This window comes from Candoia aspera, chromosome 12, assembly GCF_035149785.1.
Source record: "Candoia aspera isolate rCanAsp1 chromosome 12, rCanAsp1.hap2, whole genome shotgun sequence".
In the NCBI taxonomy this organism is placed as follows: Eukaryota; Metazoa; Chordata; class Lepidosauria; order Squamata; family Boidae; genus Candoia; species Candoia aspera.
In genome coordinates, this window is record NC_086164.1 from 16,256,524 (window position 1) to 16,276,199 (window position 19,676).

Sequence of the window (19,676 nt, forward strand, 5' to 3'; positions counted from 1 at the left end):
TATGATGACCCTTCACCTTGACCTTAACTTCAAATCATTATTAAACCTTTTGCTTCTGAGTGAAAGAAAACACTTTTTTGTTTCAACTGTATCTTATTTATTTTAAATTAAACATTTACATGTTTCCCCTTGTAAGAGCACTTTATTTGTGCACCTCATTTCTTAACTGTTGAATAGGTTGGATGCTAGATCTTTCTAGGTTATTTGGAACTTTTTAAGAACCAGAGAATGGTGTCTACCAAAAGAAAAGTTGTTGGCCTCAGTTTTCTGATTGTTATTCACCCTGATGTGGTCACGCATAGGTCATAATCGCTCCACATCATGTGGCCAGTAACATTAACCATCACCACACCGGCAGATTAAAAAATTGTGTTAGCTAGTACCTCTGTTAGATGCAGAATTAGATGCTTCATTGGTGGAGTTTGCATTTATTCTTCAACCCTACTGCTCTGCAGTGGTGTTTGACCACTACATCCATAATTCTCAGCAGCATTTTGCATAACTACATCATCCCTCAAGTGGCGCACCAAGGTGTTACTGGACTTTTAATGTTACATGTAGTCCTCACTTAATGACCATTCATTTAGTGACAGTTCAGACTTACAACAGCGGTGGAAAAAACTGACTTCTGTCCAGTCCCCACACTTACAACCGTTGCAGTGTCCCGCAGTCATGTGGTCTCCATTTTCGACCTTCCCAGCTGGCTTCCGGCAAGCAAAATCAATGGGGAACCACACAATTCTCTTAAAGACCACATGGTTCATTTAATGACTATGTGATTCTCTTAATGACCACCACAAAAATGGTCATAAAATCAGGTCAGATTTGCTTAACAACTGCATTGCTTAGCGACTGAAATTCTGGTCCCAATTGCAGTCATTAAGCAAGGACTACCTGTACTTTCAAAATACGGAACTTGCGAAGGATTGCAGAATTCTTTTGAAGCATGATTTCTTAAAAAAAAAAAAAAAAAGGTCATTACCTGTATATTTGAGAGGAATTAATATAATTGAGGGCAGAAGACAGCACTAGTAGAGCATTATTCATGAGCTTTTAAATAGCTGATTTTTTTTAAGGGGCGAAAACAAACAAACTACAGTATGGTTATGGGGATCTTTTTCGTTCCCCTGTTTGATGCAACCCAAGAGAGAGGGAGGTTTACCTGGGAACAAACACCAAAGAAAAGTCTGAAAACTAACACGGCATCTGCTGATACTTTCCCCTAAAAAGGTAAAGGTTTCCCTTGACGTAAAGTCCAGTCGAGTCCGACTCTAGGGGGCGGTGCTCATCTCCGTTTCAAAGCCTTGGAGCCGGCGTTGTCCATAGGACACTTCCGGGTCATGTGGCCAGCATGACTCACGGAACGCCGTTACCTTCCCGCCGAAGCGGTACCAATTAATCTCACATTATGTGGAAGCTGGGCTTCACTCTTCAGCACCATTTCTGTTTTAAGCATACTAAAATTTCTTTTGAATTCTCTTTAAACCTGAACATCTTCTATGTGAAAACTGCCCTCTCCTTTGACCAAGGCCTAAAAGTACTGGGGGGTTTTAAGAGGATGGGCAACCAACTCCTGCTGATGGTTTAATTGATCTTTCTGGCCACTGAAGAAGGTTGGGCTACATGATCCTTGTGGCTTTTTCCAGCTCCACAATTCTATGATCCCATAGGTTTAGTTCAAACTCACTTTACAACTTAAATCAAGTATGTGTCTGGAGGGGGTTATTATAAGGAGGGATGGAATATAACTCACAAAATGGACATGCTGTGTTTTTCCGCTTCTTAGAAAAAAAAGTAAGTCAAAATATAGTCAGTGCTCTGAAAATACTTTCAGCAGTGCATTACAAAATGAAAGATCAGCAAAAGTAAAATCAAGAAAACAATAATATTGGCAGAAGAGTCAGTTCATCCAACTTCTACTTAGTCTTACGGTAACATAAAACTAACCTATTTAGTAGTATATTAATTATTTTAAGCACCAGCAATTCCAAGGCTACCTCGAAAAATTAAGGCAAACAATATTATTGTAGAAATGAAATCTAGTGAAGTGCAACAGAATAAAACAGGTGACTTTTCTCATTTTATGTACAATTACAGCACAGAGTCAGAGGAAGTGATGATGTTCGAAACTATTTTCGTCAAGGACTAGTGAACTGTTGCTCCATCTTGTACACTCATTACAAGTGATGGAGTAGTGGGCTGTTATATAAACTTGAAAGCTGTCTGCCACCATATGTAATTTGAGACAATTTACAGATCAACATATCATGGTTGTATGAAGTCCAAGAGCATTTGTAACACACAAATATCAGTATATCATTAAGGAATTAAGGAGATATTCTTAAAGGTGATAGCGTTTACCCATCTTCCAGATGGAAACAAACATGGGCTGAGGCCATAAAAGCAGCTTGTAGAAAACTGGGCAAAACAGACGATACACTGTAGAACCAAAGGAGTCAAAAATTGAAGCAGGGCCGACTCAAGCAAGTGAACAAAGACACAGATAGTAGATCAAGGCTCGGCCATGCAGTTAGGAACAAAGAATCAAAGCAGCACAGAATTATGCTCTGTCAGAAACTATGAAACATACCAATTTACTAATCTATATCCACTTGGCTAGAATACCAGGATAACTGATGAGACATAGACGAAGTCTTTGCTATTTTCAGCATTCTTAGCCAGCTGAATTGTAGCCCAGATTGGCAGGAGACGCACCCCAGCTTTTTCTACTTAGCAATTTTTAATTTTTCTTTGGGAAATTATCTAATATGTTCAATTGCTCCCTAGTCCACCATGGTCAGGTCTACATCTAATTTCTATTGGTGAACTTAAGTGATGGACCTCTGGGCTATTCTCTTCCCTCCTCACTCCACCAGACCTGAAGGATTCTCTGTTGGTTAACTAACCGTAGCTCTGACCAAGCCAAGGGACGATTGTTATCCGAGTGGAACAAATTAAAAATTTCAACCATTATTTGACGTTGGTTTGCTACCCAGATAGTTTCTCAGTCTGGATGCTACATAGAACGATGACTGATGAGCCCAGAAAGCATTCAGATGTCCCAGCACAGAAAGGAAGGCACTGTCTTGCCAGACAAATGCTCAAACAATACCTTGGCCTCTGAGCCAAGATGTGTCATGTTCAAGGGGCCTGTGAATTGCACCACTGAACACAACAAGAGAAGGCTACCACAGCACACTAGCGAACAAGCTGAAAGATGGTTCAGACACATTCCCATGAAAACATGACACAGGTAGATTAACATTCAAGCGGGTGAAATAAAACTGCATCAGCACCATAAAAATTCCTCAAGTTGATGCTATGTCAACACTTGTAGGCCTCCTCCTCATGTTACGGATTAAAAATCCCAATATTTTCTTTTCCTAACAGGCTTTTTTATTTTATTTTTATTTTTTATATTTTATTTTATTTTATTTATTTATTGTCACTTCACTGTTTAATAGTGTGCCAGACAGCCTTTGAGCAATATAGACACTGTACCTGCTCCATGAACCTGAGCTTTCAGACCCCATCATGCCACTTGCAATAGAAAAACGGAATCACCTCTAGGCAGCCAAGTATGGTGGTGGTTTTTTTTTTTAGGCCTAAAATAAGCAGTTAACATAGGCTGAAAATCAATGAGTAACATAATTAGAAGAGGTGTGTGCATGCAGGCAAAAACATTTGTGAAATTCCTGACATGTCTTAAATCCTTAACACGGGAAGAAGACCTTACGATCAAAGTCTTGAGAAGAAACTTTGCTCAAGATCTGACGAAAAACAGTTTAGTACATCAAAAGCCAAGATAATGTAGCAGTTGGGAGGGCAGAAAAAGATTTTCTGAGGTAGCCAGGAAGATAAAAACAAGGGGAAAAGATAGCACCATATTTCGATATACAAGTAGTCCTTGCTTAATGACCATTTGTTTAGTGATGGTTCAGACTTACTGAGGTGCTGGCAAAACTGACTTGTGACTAGTCCTCACACTTACAACTCCCCATGGTCATGTGATCATGATTTGGGCACTTGGCAACTGGTTTGCATTTATGACCATCACAGTGCCCTGTGGTCACGTGATCACCATTTTCAACCTTCCCAGCTGGCTTCTGGCAAGCAAAATCAATGGGGAACCGTGTGGGTCGTTTAACAACCACAATGATTTGCTTAACAACTGTTGCAAAAGAGGTTGTAAAATTGGGTTGGATTCACTTAATGACCGCTTCACTTAGCAACTGAAATTCCGGTTCCAATTGTGGTCGTTAAGCAAGGATTACCTGTAGACAGAGGGCTCTGGGGAGATTTGGGGAGACATCAGTTACCCAGCTGGGCACGAATGCTAATTTCTTGGTCTTAAAGAAATAAGGTCTGACATTAGGACCTTTGCTACAAATTTTTCATGCAGACTTGGCACCGTCCCACCCGTGTCCGAAGCTGTCCCGCTTTCAGCGTTTCCGAGATGGGAAAGTCTGCAAACTGATGGGTCGGCTCCACCGTAGTCAGCCAAAAGCTGTACTTGTTGGAAAAGTAGTGGCACGTTCCTCGGGCACCGTTGCATTCAATGAAAGGAGTTGCGCGAAAGTCCTCTAGGCAAGATCCAGGGGAGACGAGGGACTGGCCGCCCCCTTCGGCAGCGGTGTGCTGAAACAAAGCCACAGCAAGAGGAAGATGCTCAGGAGGCTGATGGGAAGAATCGTATCAACCGTGCAACAGAAAACCAAAGGCATACTCCCCCGATGGGAGGAGATGGGCGGGGATAAATCAGATAGATAGATAGATAAATAAAATAAATACTGTACATCTGAGTCAACACGGCCCTATAAATGGCCAGTTTCCGAAGTGCAATACAGGTAGTCCTCACTTAACAACTATTCATTTAGTGATGGTTCGGACTTACAGAGGTGCTGGAAAAAACCATTGGGACCAGTCCTCACATGACCGTTGCAGCTTCCCCATAGTCACATGATCACAATTGAAGGGCTTGGTAACCAGTTTGCATTTGTGACTGTCACAGCATCCCATGGTCATGTGATCACCCTTTTCTACCTTCCCGTCTGGCTTCTGGCAAGCAAAATCAATGGGGAACCACTTGATTTGCTTAATGACCATGTGGTTCGCTTTACATCCATGGTGATTTGCTTAACAACCGCCACATAAAAGGTCGTAAAATCGGGTCAGATTTTTTAAATCACCGTTTCGCCTAGCAACTGAAATTCTGGGCCCAATTGTGGTCATTAAGTGAGGACTACCTGTAAATCAGGATTGGTGTCCCGGTTGACAGCAAATGCATACCAAAATTGCTATTTTTTCCCCTGCAATTAAAAGCTGCATTGGGTGGTGTCATGCCTTCCAAACAGCAGGCGGGAAATGTTAGAAAACGAAGAATCCAATGATCCCCAAGGCCTCCTTTTTAAAGACTGGACACAATAACCCTGCCCCCAAATTGCAGCTACTAAAATGCAATCCAACTTTGGTGATATGATAAGGGGCTCCAGTGGCCATCCAGTGAGGACCGCCCAGCTCAAAATGCCACGGAAAGAGCACGGAGATGTGCTCTGTTTATATGCGCCCAAAGGATGTGCGTTCCTACATGTGGCAGTCCCTGCCGTGATCTCTTACCATGAGGAAGGAGTACCCGATCCAGAGACTGCGCCAGCCTTCAGGGCACTGTGGGATGGTGATGTCCTGGCTGTGGACCGCGACAGCTTGGGAGGGCACTTCACACACCGAGCAGCGACTGATGTACTGGGCGATCTGATAGCTACTGACGGGCATCATGGGAATAGGAGCGGTGGTGGAAAGCCAATACGATTTATCATTGCGGCTGGCATAGTAGCAGACTTCATTGATGTTGCAGTAAATAAACGGCATGGTACTAAAGCGAGGCAGGCAGGACCCAGCGAAACCTTGGAGGGACAAGAAGAAGGAAGGGAGAAACAAGGCGTTCAAAAGGGCTCCTGTTTCTGCAGCTGGGACTGCAGGATGTGCAGGTGAAGTTGGCTGCCTGAAAAATCTCCACTCGTAGTATTGATGAAAAACGCCTTCAGTTTCTGAACCTTATGGAAGGAGGATATGCTTGAAAGGAGGAAAGAGAAAAATCCAGAGACGTGGCTGAATCAGATACCCAAGGATCGGGAACAAGGTTTTCATGTCTGCATAATTCTTAATTCTTCAGCTAGACTATAGTAGGCCATGTAGATAAACAAATTCTGCAAAATAAATAAATAGCATATTCTGTTCCCTTCCCCTTCCCCCTCCCTCCCAGACATATACAGTAGCCAAGCCTGAAAAAATTGCGTTCACAGGAATTGCCCAGGACAGAACCCAAATTTGGGGTCTCCTGATTTCCACGCCGGGGTGTGCTCTCTCACCGCAATGCTACTGCTGCTGTCCGTAAGCATCCCGGCTGGAACCCAGCATCTGGCAGCCCAGCTGTTCCCTCCGCCAGGACCTGACTGCAAAATCATCTTCTTTCGTTCCTGCCCTTTGCGTTCCCCTTTCCAGCTTGGACACTTTGCTTACCCAGATCTTGATTGTGGGACTTCTCCTGGCCCTCCACATACAGCAAGCTGTAGCCTTCCCAGAGTTTGTTCATGCCCACCGGGCAGGGCGGGATCTGCTCCGACTGGCTGTGTTTCACCAAGGTATAGCCAACCCCAATGCTGCGACCTGGCATTCCAGGCAACCCAGCTGGACCCGGATTCCCAGGTGGTCCTGTGAAGAAAGAGAGGAGCTTGCATGCGGCCCGCGACTGGTATCTGCCCAGCAAGGCTCAGGCCGGCCTGGAGAAGGTTCGTTCACAACCTGCACCAAGCGGAGATGTCTCAGTTGAAAGCCTGCAAGTCAAATGGGAGTTGGGCTGCCATCATTTCCTTTACTTGTTGCAGAATTACCTCTTCTTCAACTGCATATAAGCAGATGATCTAAGGCAACTTTGTGTGTGCACCTTCAAGTCAGTGTGGACTCCTGGCAACTGCCTGGACAGGTCCTTGCAGTTTTCTTGGCAACATTTTCGGAAAGCGTTTGCTGTTGCCTCCTTCTTAAGGCTGAGAGAGAGGGGCTGGTCCAAGGTCACACAGGTGATTTTGGGTCTAAAGCAAGAGTAGAACTTGAAGTCTCCTGGTGTCTAGTCCCGTATCTTTAATTACTACACCACACTGGCTCTCACCTAAAGCAAGTGGTCTTTGTGAATTCCCCACTTGCACTCACCTTGTTTGGTCAGATGCAACCTTCCTCCAGAAGTAGCGTTTAGGAGCAACTGATGCCTTGTCTTCCCTGCTTGCCATGAAGAATAATCTTCTATGAAGATTGATTAGCCCTTGTGGCATTTACACGTCAGTAGCATTTCATGAAGCATATCAGTCATTATTATTTTACAGTTTTTATAGCACACCCAAGTCAAAAGACTCTAAAATATATAAACTTACCTTCAAATCCTGGTAGCCCTGGATTTCCTGTATTTCCTGGGTCTCCTGCCATTCCTGGAGAGCCTGGAAAGCCATTGATTCCCACCTGGCCAGGTGTGCCTGCCTTTCCTTTGTGACCTGTTCATCAACACAAGCTTTTGTCCCATTCAAGAGTAGTTCAGATGGACCAACATGCCTTTTATTTTATTTTATTTATTTATTTATTTATTTTCTATCCCACCTTTATTATTTTTATAAATAACTCAAGGTGGCAAACATACCTAACACTCCTTCCTCCTCCTATTTTCCCCACAACAGCAACCCTGTGAGGTGAGTTGGGCTGAGAGGGAGGGACTGGCCCAAAGTCACCCAGCTGGCTTTCGTGCCCAAGGCGGGACTAGGACTCTCAGTCTCCTGGTTTCTAGCCCGTTGCCTTAAAGGTCTCATTATGGTTTCTCTTCGACAAGCTAGCATTCAAAGTATCTTGCTGTATGCCTGGAAGTTCTTTCTAGGTAACCATTGGAAGGTGGATCCTTTAGGAACCATGTTTTCCATACAGAGTCCCAGCTTTGCATATCCCCATTCCTAAGGACAATGTAGCTTGTTTTACCTTGTGGTCCAGTTTGCCCCTGGAAGCCAGGATCTCCATTTAAACCAGGGATGCCATCAATTCCAGGAAATCCTATTATGCCAGGAGGAACTTTGATTTCTTTTGCTATTTGGGTTGAACCTGGAGCTCCTTGCAGCCCAGGGAAACCTACACAAAACAGAAAGGATGACTTGCAGAGATTGTTGAAGTTTTCCTACTAATAGATTAAGACTGCTATTGTGCCTAATCATTTTGGCCGAGTTAAAAGGTTGTATTAGATTGTCTCCTCTCACGTGCTTCATGCAAAATAGCCTGGGGGGAGGAACCCTGCCCGGACTTGTTCTCACTTCTTTTTTTTTCTCTCTGCCGGCAATGTAGGCAAGCAAGGCTTGCTCCAAAGGGAGCTAAGTCCTTTAAATGTTTTGCTTTTGTTTTTGCTTCTGTAAATACATTATTTTTATAGAAATGCTTGGTGTGTGACTTTTTTGACCTCTCCTGGGCTAAAGGCTTTCCCAGCATCTGCCAACAGGTTATGTGCCCAGTAAGCCCAGTAAAACCCAGAGAGAAAAGAGAGATCAACTCCACACCTCATGCACAATTTAAAGGCAGGTAGCAAAGACCTGTGAAGATTTTCTTTGGAGCCACCTGGAGATTTTCCAGCAACTGCCGGTCTACAGGACTTAGAAGCTAGCTGAGGTGACTTGCAAAAGAAGGAAGAAGCCATGGCTACCTCCCAGCCCTCAGCGATGCCTCTGGAGCGCCTATCAGAGACCAACTATTTGAATTGGGCCCTGAAGATGGAGATGTATCTTCGCAGAGAGAATCTTTGGCTGCCAATTGGTGAGCAAAACCCCCAAAATCCCAGTGCTGAATGGCTGAGACAGGATGAGCGGGCTAGAGCCACCATTATCTTGGGAGTTGAGGACAATCAGCTAGTCCACGTGCGAGGCATGCAGTCTGCAAAGCAACTTTGGGACGCTTTGAGAGACTTATATGTAAAGGCAACAGCAGGGAGTAAAGTTACTCTGATGAAAAAGCTGTACAGAGCCTACCTTGCAGAAGGAGATAGCCTTCCTGAGCACCTGCATTATATTCAGCAGCTGTTTGTTGAGTTGCAGGAGAGAGGAATGGAATTTACACCTCTCACAAAATCATATATCCTCCTGTCCTCACTAAATGCAACGTGGGACATGCTGATTTGTACCCTGGAGGCTATGCCTGAAGCAGACCTCACCCCATCGTATGTTACACAGCGCTTACTCGCTGAATGGGAGAAGAGAGAGGAAAGATCCCCCCCCCCCCATCTCTTCTGGAAAGCTGCAAGACCAGAAAATGAGGGAAAAGAAGGGAAAGGAACCTGAGGCCACAGCACTAGCCAGCCAGCAATGCTTCACTTGTGGTTCAGCTGGACATTTGCAAAGAGACTGTGCCATGAGACCCAAGAGTAGAAAGACAGAGAAGAAGAACACAAGGGCAACACAGAAGAAGGCTCTTCAGACAACCCAGATTGCACAGGTTGCTGAGAAGGGTAATTCTGATGTATGGGTGTTAGATTCTGGGGCCAGTTGTCATTTATGTAATTGTAAAAGCTCTTTTGTGTCACTGTCTAAAACTGAAAGACAAAGTGTATCTTTGGCTGATGGGTCTGTGACCAAAATTATGGGACAAGGTGACTTGTATTTATCCTGCTTAGGAGAAACTGTAAAAGGTGTGTTGTATGTGCCAAATTTACAATCAAACCTTTTATCTGTGGCACAATTGGCTGCAACAGGGTATATCATAACATTTAAGAAAAATGGTTGTGAGATACGAAAAAATGGGAAATTGTGTGCTACTGGTATGTTAAAAGACTCCTTATACATTGTGCAAAATGCAAGGAAGCCAAGCTGCAAGGCTGCAGTTGGCAACACACCATATCATGACCAATGTGTACACCTGATGCACAGGAGATTTGGTCATGCTAATTTTAAATATATAGCACAAATGCCACAGCTGTGTGCTGACCTAAAGATAAAACCCTGTGATAAATACTTAGACTGTGTAATTTGCAAAGAATGCAAAACACTAAAAGCTCCTGTGAGTAAGCACAGTGACAGAGTTACAACTAGACCTTTGGAAATTGTACACTCTGACATTATTGGTCCTTTTGCTCCAAGTCTTGGACAAGCAAGGTATGCAATGACCATCATTGATGATTTCTCAAGATACACATTTATCTACATCTTAAAACATAAAGATGAGGCATTTGAGAAATTTAAAAGTTTTGTGACATGGGCAAATGGAAAATTCCCTAGGCCTGTATCTGCACTCCAATGTGATAGAGGAGGAGAATACCTTTCTCACAAATTCAGAAGGTTCCTAGTAGAAAAGGGGATAGAACACATTCTTTCTAACCCGTACACCCCTCAGTAAAATGGTGTTGCTGAAAGAAAGGGCAGAACCTTGCAAAATGCGATGGAATGCATGTTAAAAGATTCACGATTATGTTTTAAGTTCTGGGGAGAGGCAATATCGACTGCCACTTATGTACAGAACAGGTTGTATAACTCTGTGATTCAGGACACTCCATTCCATTTGTTTTATGGTGTGAAACCAAAGGTAAACCATCTTTGAGTGTTTGGTAGCACTGCATGGGTTCACATTCCAAAACAGCAGAGAAGGAAAGGAGGCCCCACAACAAAGAAAGCCATCTTTGTTGGCTATGAACAAAGCCAGAGGAGCTACAGGTTCATAATGGGAGAGAAATTAATAATTAGCAAAAGCGCTTCTTTTGCTGAACAAAACTGGGGGAGATTAAATTCTAGCTCTCCAGTTGAACTCACCACCACAAGAGAACAGCAAGGACTTGCTGATGGTGATCGTTTGCCTGATGAGGACATTAAACCAGAAAAGCAAACTGAAGATCTGTCTGATGAGATAGATGCTTCTCAGGAAAGTGATAGGAGTCAAAATTTAAGCCCTGTATTACCTCGCAGATCTCAGAGGAGTAATAAAGGCGTTCCTCCATCACGTTTTCAGGCTGAAACAGTAAAGGCTTTTCACATATTCACAGAACCTGAGTCTTTAGAACAAGTGAATGCTTTACCACCTGAGATTGCACAAAATTGGCATTCTGCCATGCAACAGGAATTAGCATCCTTGAAAGAAAATAAAACATGGAAACTGGTAAATCTACCTCCCAATGAACGCTGTCTGGGTTGTAGGTGGGTTTTCAAACTGAAAAGGGATGCTGATGGCAAAATCCAAAAATATAAAGCAAGGTTGGTTGCAAAAGGGTTCACTCAAAGGAAAGATTTAGACTTTGACAAGACTTTTGCACCAGTTACTAAAGGTGAATCAATTAGATTACTGTTAAAAATTGCTGCACTCAAAGGAATGTCAGTTCACCACTATGACATTCAGACTGCATTTCTCTATGGTGATTTAGACCACAGATTATACATGCAGCAACCCCCTGGCTATGAAAAAGGGGAGACTCTAGTCTGTGAACTGCAGAAGTCAATCTATGGGTTAAAACAAGCTGCTAGATCCTGGAACCAAAAAGTAGATGAAAAACTGCAGAATTTTGGTTTTGAAAAAGGAAAAGCAGATCCCTGTGTATATATGAAGAAGGACAAACAAGGCTGTATGTATCTGTGCATTTATGTTGATGATTTGCTGCTGTTCACATCAACAGAAAAACAAAGGCTTGATTTTGAAGCCTGCATGAAAAGCCATTTCACATTAAAAAGCCTTGGAAATATAACAACCTAGGTTTGGAAAAACACAGGAAGAAGAATGGTAGCTTTCTGTTAAACCAAAGGGGAGATAATGGTAAAGTAATGTGAATGGAAAGACATATACAGTTGTCAGAGAAGATTGGTTATGCATCTTAATCTGTAGTGTAAAAAGGGGAGTGTTGAGGTTTTCCTACTAATAGATTAAGACTGCTATTGTGCCTAATCATTTTGGCCGGGTTAAAAGGTTGTATTAGATTGTCTCCTCTCACGTGCTTCATGCAAAATAGCCTGGGGGGAGGAACCCTGCCCGGACTTGTTCTCACTTCTTTTTTTTTCTCTCTGCCGGCAATGTAGGCAAGCAAGGCTTGCTCCAAAGGGAGCTAAGTCCTTTAAATGTTTTGCTTTTGTTTTTGCTTTCTGTAAATACATTATTTTTATAGAAATGCTTGGTGTGTGACTTTTTTGACCTCTCCTGGGCTAAAGGCTTTCCCAGCATCTGCCAACAGAGATGACGTTCATGGGTATCATACCAATTTGGTCAGAAAATGCAAGGTCAGGTTTTTCTGTCATTAGCAGAGGGGACAATGTGCAACCACCATGCAACGAACTGCTAGAGTGCAGAACATTCCTAGTCAGGACAGACCATCCCAATCTCCCCCCTCCAACTGTTATTCCAGCTGCCAATCAGCGATAGAAGATGTATCAGCCTAGAGAATCCCACTAAACCTTTAACTTTTCAGAAAAGACCAAGGTAAAAAAAAGATCCCAGAATAACCCAAGAATGCCTGACAATGGAGAGGAATGTCCTACAAAATGGCATGATTCCTGTCTGGAACCCCAAATGTAGCACCCAGTGATGCAGGGACCACTTTGGGACCACAAATTTCTCCTGGACCGATACAGCAAGCAAAGTTCCGTAAATTCTGAAAACCCCATAAACTTCTCTATCCTAACTTCAGCTTCAAAATAAACTTAAACTTTGGGTTCATCCTAGAATGATGAAAGTCAAGCCCAGTGCAGCTGGGCAAAATCAAGGAGGCAAGAACTATAGTGCAGAGATTTCAGTAGGGCATCTGGAATGCTGGTCTGGAAGTAAATACAGAATCTTAGAAACTATCCGAGGAATTTTCCACCCTCACTTATAGTGAGCTAATTAAGGCAGAGTCTTTTGGATTCAAATTGTTTCTTAGATTTCTCCCCACCTGGGCTGAGTTGCTATTTCTGAGATAAGGATCTCTTGATCGTTTATGTCTGATCTTCCTTCCATCCCTTTCCCAGCTTCCCCACAACTTCTCATGAATGGTACACAGCCAATCATCTATCCCATGCTCATATGGTTTGGTCTGGAGTTATGTGCATTTTCCAGGACTTACCTGGAAGGCCTGTTGCACCTTTTGGACCAGGAGAACCTGGATCACCCACAGGTCCATCTTTCCCGGGCATTCCCATGAAACCTGGGTCACCTCTGAATCCTGAGGAGAGAGAAAAGTAGAAGATCCAGAGACCAGCTTCTAAATCACGCAAGACTGAAAATTCACCAGACACAGCAGCTTCTCCTGTTTTCGAATACTTTTTACAAGCACCGATGTTGCCTCAATGTCCACCTTGCCCAGTCGTATGGCAAAAGACTGGAATTGTGTGCCACCTCAAACCTCAGTACGGACCCCAAAGACTACCAAAAGTTGTCCCAATTTAATTTTTGTTAATGTGATGAGGGGACCTTATTTAATACATTCTGGTCAATGAAAATAAAATTAAACTTAGTTTCTAGTCCCAGATCCAGCCACTTGGGGAGTGCCTCCTCACCACCAAGATAGCTCAGCTTAAATGAAGAAACATCACACAATCCAAGTCTGCAAAAGGAAGAGATCTCCCACCAACCTGTCCTCCAAGTATCAGAGTTACACACTCAACAATTTTGGGAACCAAATCATCTGAGGACCCAAAGTAGGCCGCAGAATGTACCTGCTCAAACAGCCTAAAAACGTGTGCCCCTTTTTCCCTTTCAGAGAGGGATCCCAATTTCACAATGAAATAAAAACCAGCTCCCCAAAACCTCATCACTTAGCAAGTGGACAGCTGTACAAAATAAATCCCAAGATAGCAGAAGCTGGTATTTCAGAGAAGCTAAGCTTCCTATTGTAGTCTCTTAGATTATATCCCGACTTTCTTCTAAGGGTAACCCTCTGGGGTTTTGTTGTTTATTCGTTCAGTCGCTTCCGACTCTTTGTGGCTTCATGGACCAGCCCACGCCAGAGCTTCCTGTCGGTCGTCACCACCCCCAGCTCCCCCAGGGACGAGTCCGTCACCTCTAGAATATCATCCATCCACTTTGCCCTTGGTCGGCCCCTCTTCCTTTTGCCCTCCACTCTCCCCAGCATCAGCATCTTCTCCAGAGTGTCCTGTCTTCTCATTATGTGGCCAAAGTATTTCAGTTTTGCCTTTAATATCATTCCCTCAAGTGAGCAGTCTGGCTTTATGTCCTGGAGGATGGACTGGTTTGATCTTCTTGCAGTCCAAGGCACTCTCAGAATTTTCCTCCAACACCACAGTTCAAAAGCATCTATCTTCCTTCTCTCAGCCTTCCTTATGGTCCAGCTCTCGCAGCCATATGTTACTACAGGGAACACCATTGCTTTAACTATGCGGGCCTTTGTTGTCAGTGTGATGTCTCTGCTCTTAACTATTTTATCGAGATTTGTCATTGCTCTTCTCCCAAGTATTAAGCGTCTTCTGATTTCCTGACTGCAGTCAGCATCTGCATATCCCAACTTTCTTCTAAGGGTAATCCTCTGGGGTTTTGTTGTTTATTCTTCAGTCGCTTCCGACTCTTTGTGGCTTCATGGGCCAGCCCACGCCAGAGCTTCCTGTCAGTCGTCAACATCCCCAGCTCCCCCAGGGACGAGTCCGTCACCTCTAGAATATCATCCATCCACCTTGCCCTCGGTCGGCCCCTCTTCCTTTTGCCCTCCACTCTCCCTAGCATCAGCATCTTCTCCAGGGTGTCCTGTCTTCTCATTATGTGGCCAGAGTATTTCAGTTTTGCCTTTAATATCATTCCCTCCAGTGAGCAGTCTAACCCTCTGGGGTAGGTTGCTTTAAAAGACAGCAAATGGCCCAAAGTCATCCAGCAGCCCGTCTTGGCTGAGGTTGATCTGGGTCTTCCTGGGTCCCAATTCAACATACAAATGTGGGCTTCAAACAGGCCCACAACTAGGGTCTGTGTCACTTGGGGCACACATGGATTCCGTGCCCATTTTGGTGCCCCCCCAGCACTTATTTTGGAGTCCCCCCAGTGCAGCGCCTGGGGCACATGCCCTGCTTGCCCCCCCTAGTTGCGGGCATGGCTTCAAAAACCTTTGTCTCTAGGCCTGTCCAGTGATGACACCATGATGGTGTTGTGTCTTTCCCAGGGAGTATCACCTGGCACTTCCCTTGTGGTCTTTCTTCAGCTTTGAACAGGGGTTTTTTTAGATGTGTGGACTAGAGTTGTTAACTCTGGTTGGTTTTCTTTGGAAGCTGATTTAATTTAGAATCAGAATTGGCCAAGACAACGTTAAACAGTATCTAGACACCCCCCTCCCCTCTGCTCAGTGCAAGATGTAAAATGTAGGACACAGCTGTAGCCTCCCTGACAGAGGGCCACAGTTACCACCTGAAACATCACTGAGCGAGGGGGCTTCCCCCTCCCAAAGTAATCTGTTGTCCTGCCAAAGAGCTTTTACCATTAGGAAATTCTTTCTAATGTTTAACTATAATCCATATAGTTTCCATCTTCATTATACACAACTGTTGTATATTTTCTCTATTTTATATTCTTGACTTACACTGGTGACATTTCCTAATCTTATTCCTGTGGAATGGTGTGACAGAACTCTTTATGTAGCCTTTCACAGAGCATCTCTAGTTAGCATGGGTGTTGGTCGTTTGGGATTTCGGGAGCTGAAGCCCAACGCATCTCATTTTGTGGGATCAAGGGCTACACCTAACAACCCTTGAGGCCTTTAGGCACACTGACTCTTACTTCACTTTGACAGCAAGGATGACTCCCCTTTCCAGGTAAGGCTCACCTCAGCTATCCTGAAAGGTGACAGAGGATTAGAGGAAAAAAGCATTTCAGGCCTTTGAGGATGAGAATGAAATTCCATACTGTAATGCCTTACCTTTGAAACCTGAGGCACCAGGGACTCCACTAAGTCCAGGGATGCCTGCATCACCTTTGGGGCCTGGGAAACCAGGAGAACCGGTGAAGCCTGGATTACCTCGATCGCCTTGATTGAAGGCTGGGCCTGGTGGTCCTTGTGGCCCAGGAGGTCCTTGGAAGCCTGGGCAAACGGAGGAGCCAAGGAGATGTTGTTGCCCATCAGTTCTTAACCTCCTGGAGGCTCTGCTATACCAGAACCCTTACAGAATCTCAGCCCCTTCAAATCCTGAAATTGTCCCTATGAGTTGCATGGGAAGATGTTGAGAGGCCCCTTTTAAAAACAGGCCTTCCTTATTTAGCGACCACAACTGGGACTGGCAACTTGGTCATTAAGCGAAGTGGTCACTGCGTGAAACTGCGACTGTGCTTATGACCTGACTGCAGCTTTACAGACCTGCAAAGGTTGTAAATGTGAGGACTGGCTGCAAAGTTACTTTTTCATCATCGTCATAACTGCAAACAGTTGCTAAGTGAGGCAGTTGTTAATGAGGCCTACCTGTATTAAAAAGTAGACCTTCCAACATGACCACTTTATATGTGAATCATCAAATGAAGGTACCCTTACCTCATTTTCATTTGGCCCTTCAAAGAAGGCTAATAACAACACCACCACCACATAACTTTTCTTCTATCTGGAGTCAGCATGAATTAAATTCCTGATAGGCTCAAACAGATGATGTTCCACCAGGGCATTTCAAGTGCAAGAAATTAGTGATTCAAAGACAACTGGAACCACATATTAGCTGTGTTTCTCTGACATGCTTGGTACTGAATTGTTCTAGGTTTGAACAATACATTGAACAAAAAATTAACTATGTATGGGGCTTGAGTTCGCTCATCAGGCTAAGCCACAGCTAACCAAGTTTAAAATGAACCAAGTTGAATATGTTCTGGGAATGCAGCTGCTAGATTTGTAACATGTTATATGGACACTGCCATTATTTCACCCATCGACCTTAATTTTTACTTGAGCACTTTTTCAGTATACAAATAAAGTGATCCTCTTTTTTCTGTTTTAAAGTGGGGTTGCATGTTTTTTTGAACCAGTTTTTTCAGCCAAGGCTATTAAATAAACCAGTTTGCTGAGCTTGCAACCACTCTAGACCATGAATCAAGACTTACTAGCCACACTGGTTGGGTTCACACAAGCCACAGCTTAAGGTTAAGCCAAAATTGCACAAGGGATGCTATGACTTAGCATGTTTCATAAATGAAATCTTCCTGTAAAAACCCATCCCAAAAGTCTCTCATTCCACACCTTGCAGTCCATCTTCTCCAGGAGGTCCAGCATCACCAGGCCTCCCAGGAATCGTTGAAGGCAGAGAGGTGCCAGGGGGCCCTTGCAAACCAGTGAGACCCGGGCTTCCAGGGGCACCTAGAACGATATAAACAAGCATTCCCAGACTCTACATCCCTCTAGGAGAAAACCCAGAGGATATATATTAATTTATTAAAAGATATAATAAAGTGACAGTCATGTTGGATTTGAAGCTGCTAATTCTGCAGTTGTCAGTTATGGCTCATCACTGGGACAATCTCTTTCTCTCTCCCAAAGCCAACCAAATATGAAATGGGCATGCTCGGAGGAGCTGCAGATGTTTAGTGTTTGGGAGGAAAATCTGGTAGACGGGAAAGGGGAATGCAGTGGAGTAAAGAACATGGCTAGATGGAAAGCCAGGAAAAGAACATATAAAGAACATGGCTAGATGGAAGCCAGGAAAGGCCTTTGATCCTCCCTCATCAACAGTCAGCTGTAACTCAGGTTTTTCCATATTGTCTCAACAATTGTCTACTGTCTCAACAAGTAGCAAGCAGAGTTGGACTAGATTAGTATTTGGGTGGGGGACTACCAAGTAAGTCCGGAGTTGTAGGCTAGGCCAAAAAAGAAAAAAAAAATCCCAGAAGGCAGGCCACATCTGTAACGCGGTTAAGACATCAGCACGGATGCTATCACAGGAAGTCAACCTTGATCTACTTTACAAGATCAAGCCTGCCACTGAATTTATCTGAAAGAAGGCAGACATAAACTTATGATCCGGGCCTGCAAAGGAAGATATTTTCCTGTATTCTCAGCAAATTTAAAACATTTCCATTTTAGTCCGTTTGGACTACTGTAATGCACTCTACATGGGGCTGCCCTTGAAAGTATTCAGAAGCTTCAGTTGGTTCAAAATGCAGAGGCCTGCGTAGTTTTGCACAAGCCTAGAGTTGCACATGTGTCACCTCTTTTGCGGGAGCTGCATTGGTTGCTGATTCGCTTCTGGGTCCAATTCAAGGTGCTGGTTATCACCTTTAAAGCCCTGCATGGCTTGGGGCCAGGTTATTTGCAGGACCACCTTTCCCCAGTCACATCCACCCGGCCCACCAGAGCAGAGAGGCGGAGTATGTTGCGGGTCCCTTCAGTTAGGGAAGTGCATCTAGTGGGGCCAAGGAAAAGGGCCTGCTCCATGGTGGTTCCCTCCCTTCGGATCATTGTTCCCCCAGAGATAAGATCCCCTCTTGCTCCTTTTCCAGAAGGCCCTGAAGACATGGTTCTGTCAGTGGGCCTGGGGACCCCAAGCGCCTTCGGAGCCAATCAAGTGGCTGATATAAATGTGTTTGTTGCCACCGGGGGTGTGGGTCTATTGTGTTTTTATGGTTTTTAATTCTGTAAGCTGCCTGGAGTCACCGTGTATGAGTTGGGCAGCCTTATAAATTTGCTTAAAAATAAATAAAAATAAATAATAAAAGCTATTTGTGAGAGGGAAGGGAAACCCTAGTTTTCCTTTAGAGTAAAAACAACTGCAGTAAATAATCCAGTAGAATGAAATTTTGAGTATTTGAATATTAAGCACTTGGGTTTATCTTACTTGAGTAGAGCATTCTTTACAACAATCCTGCAAGAGAGGTGTGGCTTATTTTACAGTGGGGGACAAAGGTATCCTTTCGACACCTTCATGACAAGTTCATGATGGAGGCAAGATTTGTGCCAAGTCTTCCCAAGCTTAGTTATTCTTGATACTATTCATGATGATTTGATTGCTGTTACAGCTCTTGACATTACTCGACAATAATATTCTCTCTTGCAACTTCTATTATTTACCCATTTCTCCTGCAAGTCCTTTTTGCCCACGAAGACCTGGAGCTCCAATCTGGAAGCCGGGGTCACCTCGTTGTCCTTTGACACCTGGAAGCCCTGCTGGTCCAGGAAGTCCATTTTCACTCAGGCCTAATAAAATTAGAAAAAGCATTAAAAGCAGCTTGACCCACCCTTTGTTTATTAACAATTGGCAATTCTTGATTCAAATAAATCACAGGGCACCAAAGTGCCATGAAGCTGGAAAAGCATATTTCTGTTTCTGTAGCATTGATGCTTCAGAATCTGAGTGCAAGATGGGGAGAAGGCAAAACACAGCTTTTAAGAATCAGCAGGAAAAGGATTGGAAGGGCCCACACCCAGGTTTTTAGATGCTTCTCTGGGTGTCTGCAGGGAGAGGGCAAATGCTGAAATGTGTGGGGTGACATCATCACACAAAAGCCGCAACTCACATGTTTACAGAGTTCTTGGTGCTCTCTCTGAGCTTGGTTGTTTGCTTGCAGACTTTTCATGACCCAACCAGGTAACACTGTCAGTGCGTGTCACTTGCCTTGATCAGTGTGACTAGCACTGATGATGCTACCTTGTTGGGTCATGAAACCGAGGACTGTGTAGTTCAACCCTGAGCTACAGAGATTCTCTTCTGTTGGAATCACATATTTGCATCAGAAGTTGGGAGGCATGT

General features: G+C 44.0%; 1 protein-coding gene across 2 annotated transcripts in view; it reads right to left on the reverse strand.

Annotated features, from left to right (window-relative positions):
- Positions 1-282: 282 nt before the first annotated feature.
- COL4A6 (collagen type IV alpha 6 chain) overlaps positions 283-19,676 on the reverse strand; it is a 174,713-nt gene continuing 155,319 nt past the window's right edge. For both annotated transcript variants that reach the window (XM_063313371.1, XM_063313370.1), the window contains 9 exons: positions 18,998-19,123; positions 17,174-17,290; positions 15,875-16,036; positions 13,085-13,183; positions 8,014-8,160; positions 7,425-7,541; positions 6,520-6,711; positions 5,617-5,903; positions 283-4,638 (listed from right to left, as the gene is read on the reverse strand). In XM_063313371.1, coding sequence (XP_063169441.1) covers positions 4,384-4,638; positions 5,617-5,903; positions 6,520-6,711; positions 7,425-7,541; positions 8,014-8,160; positions 13,085-13,183; positions 15,875-16,036; positions 17,174-17,290; positions 18,998-19,123 — 1,502 coding nt within the window. In that variant the 3' untranslated portion in view covers positions 283-4,383. The remainder of the gene's footprint in view (positions 4,639-5,616; positions 5,904-6,519; positions 6,712-7,424; positions 7,542-8,013; positions 8,161-13,084; positions 13,184-15,874; positions 16,037-17,173; positions 17,291-18,997; positions 19,124-19,676) is intronic.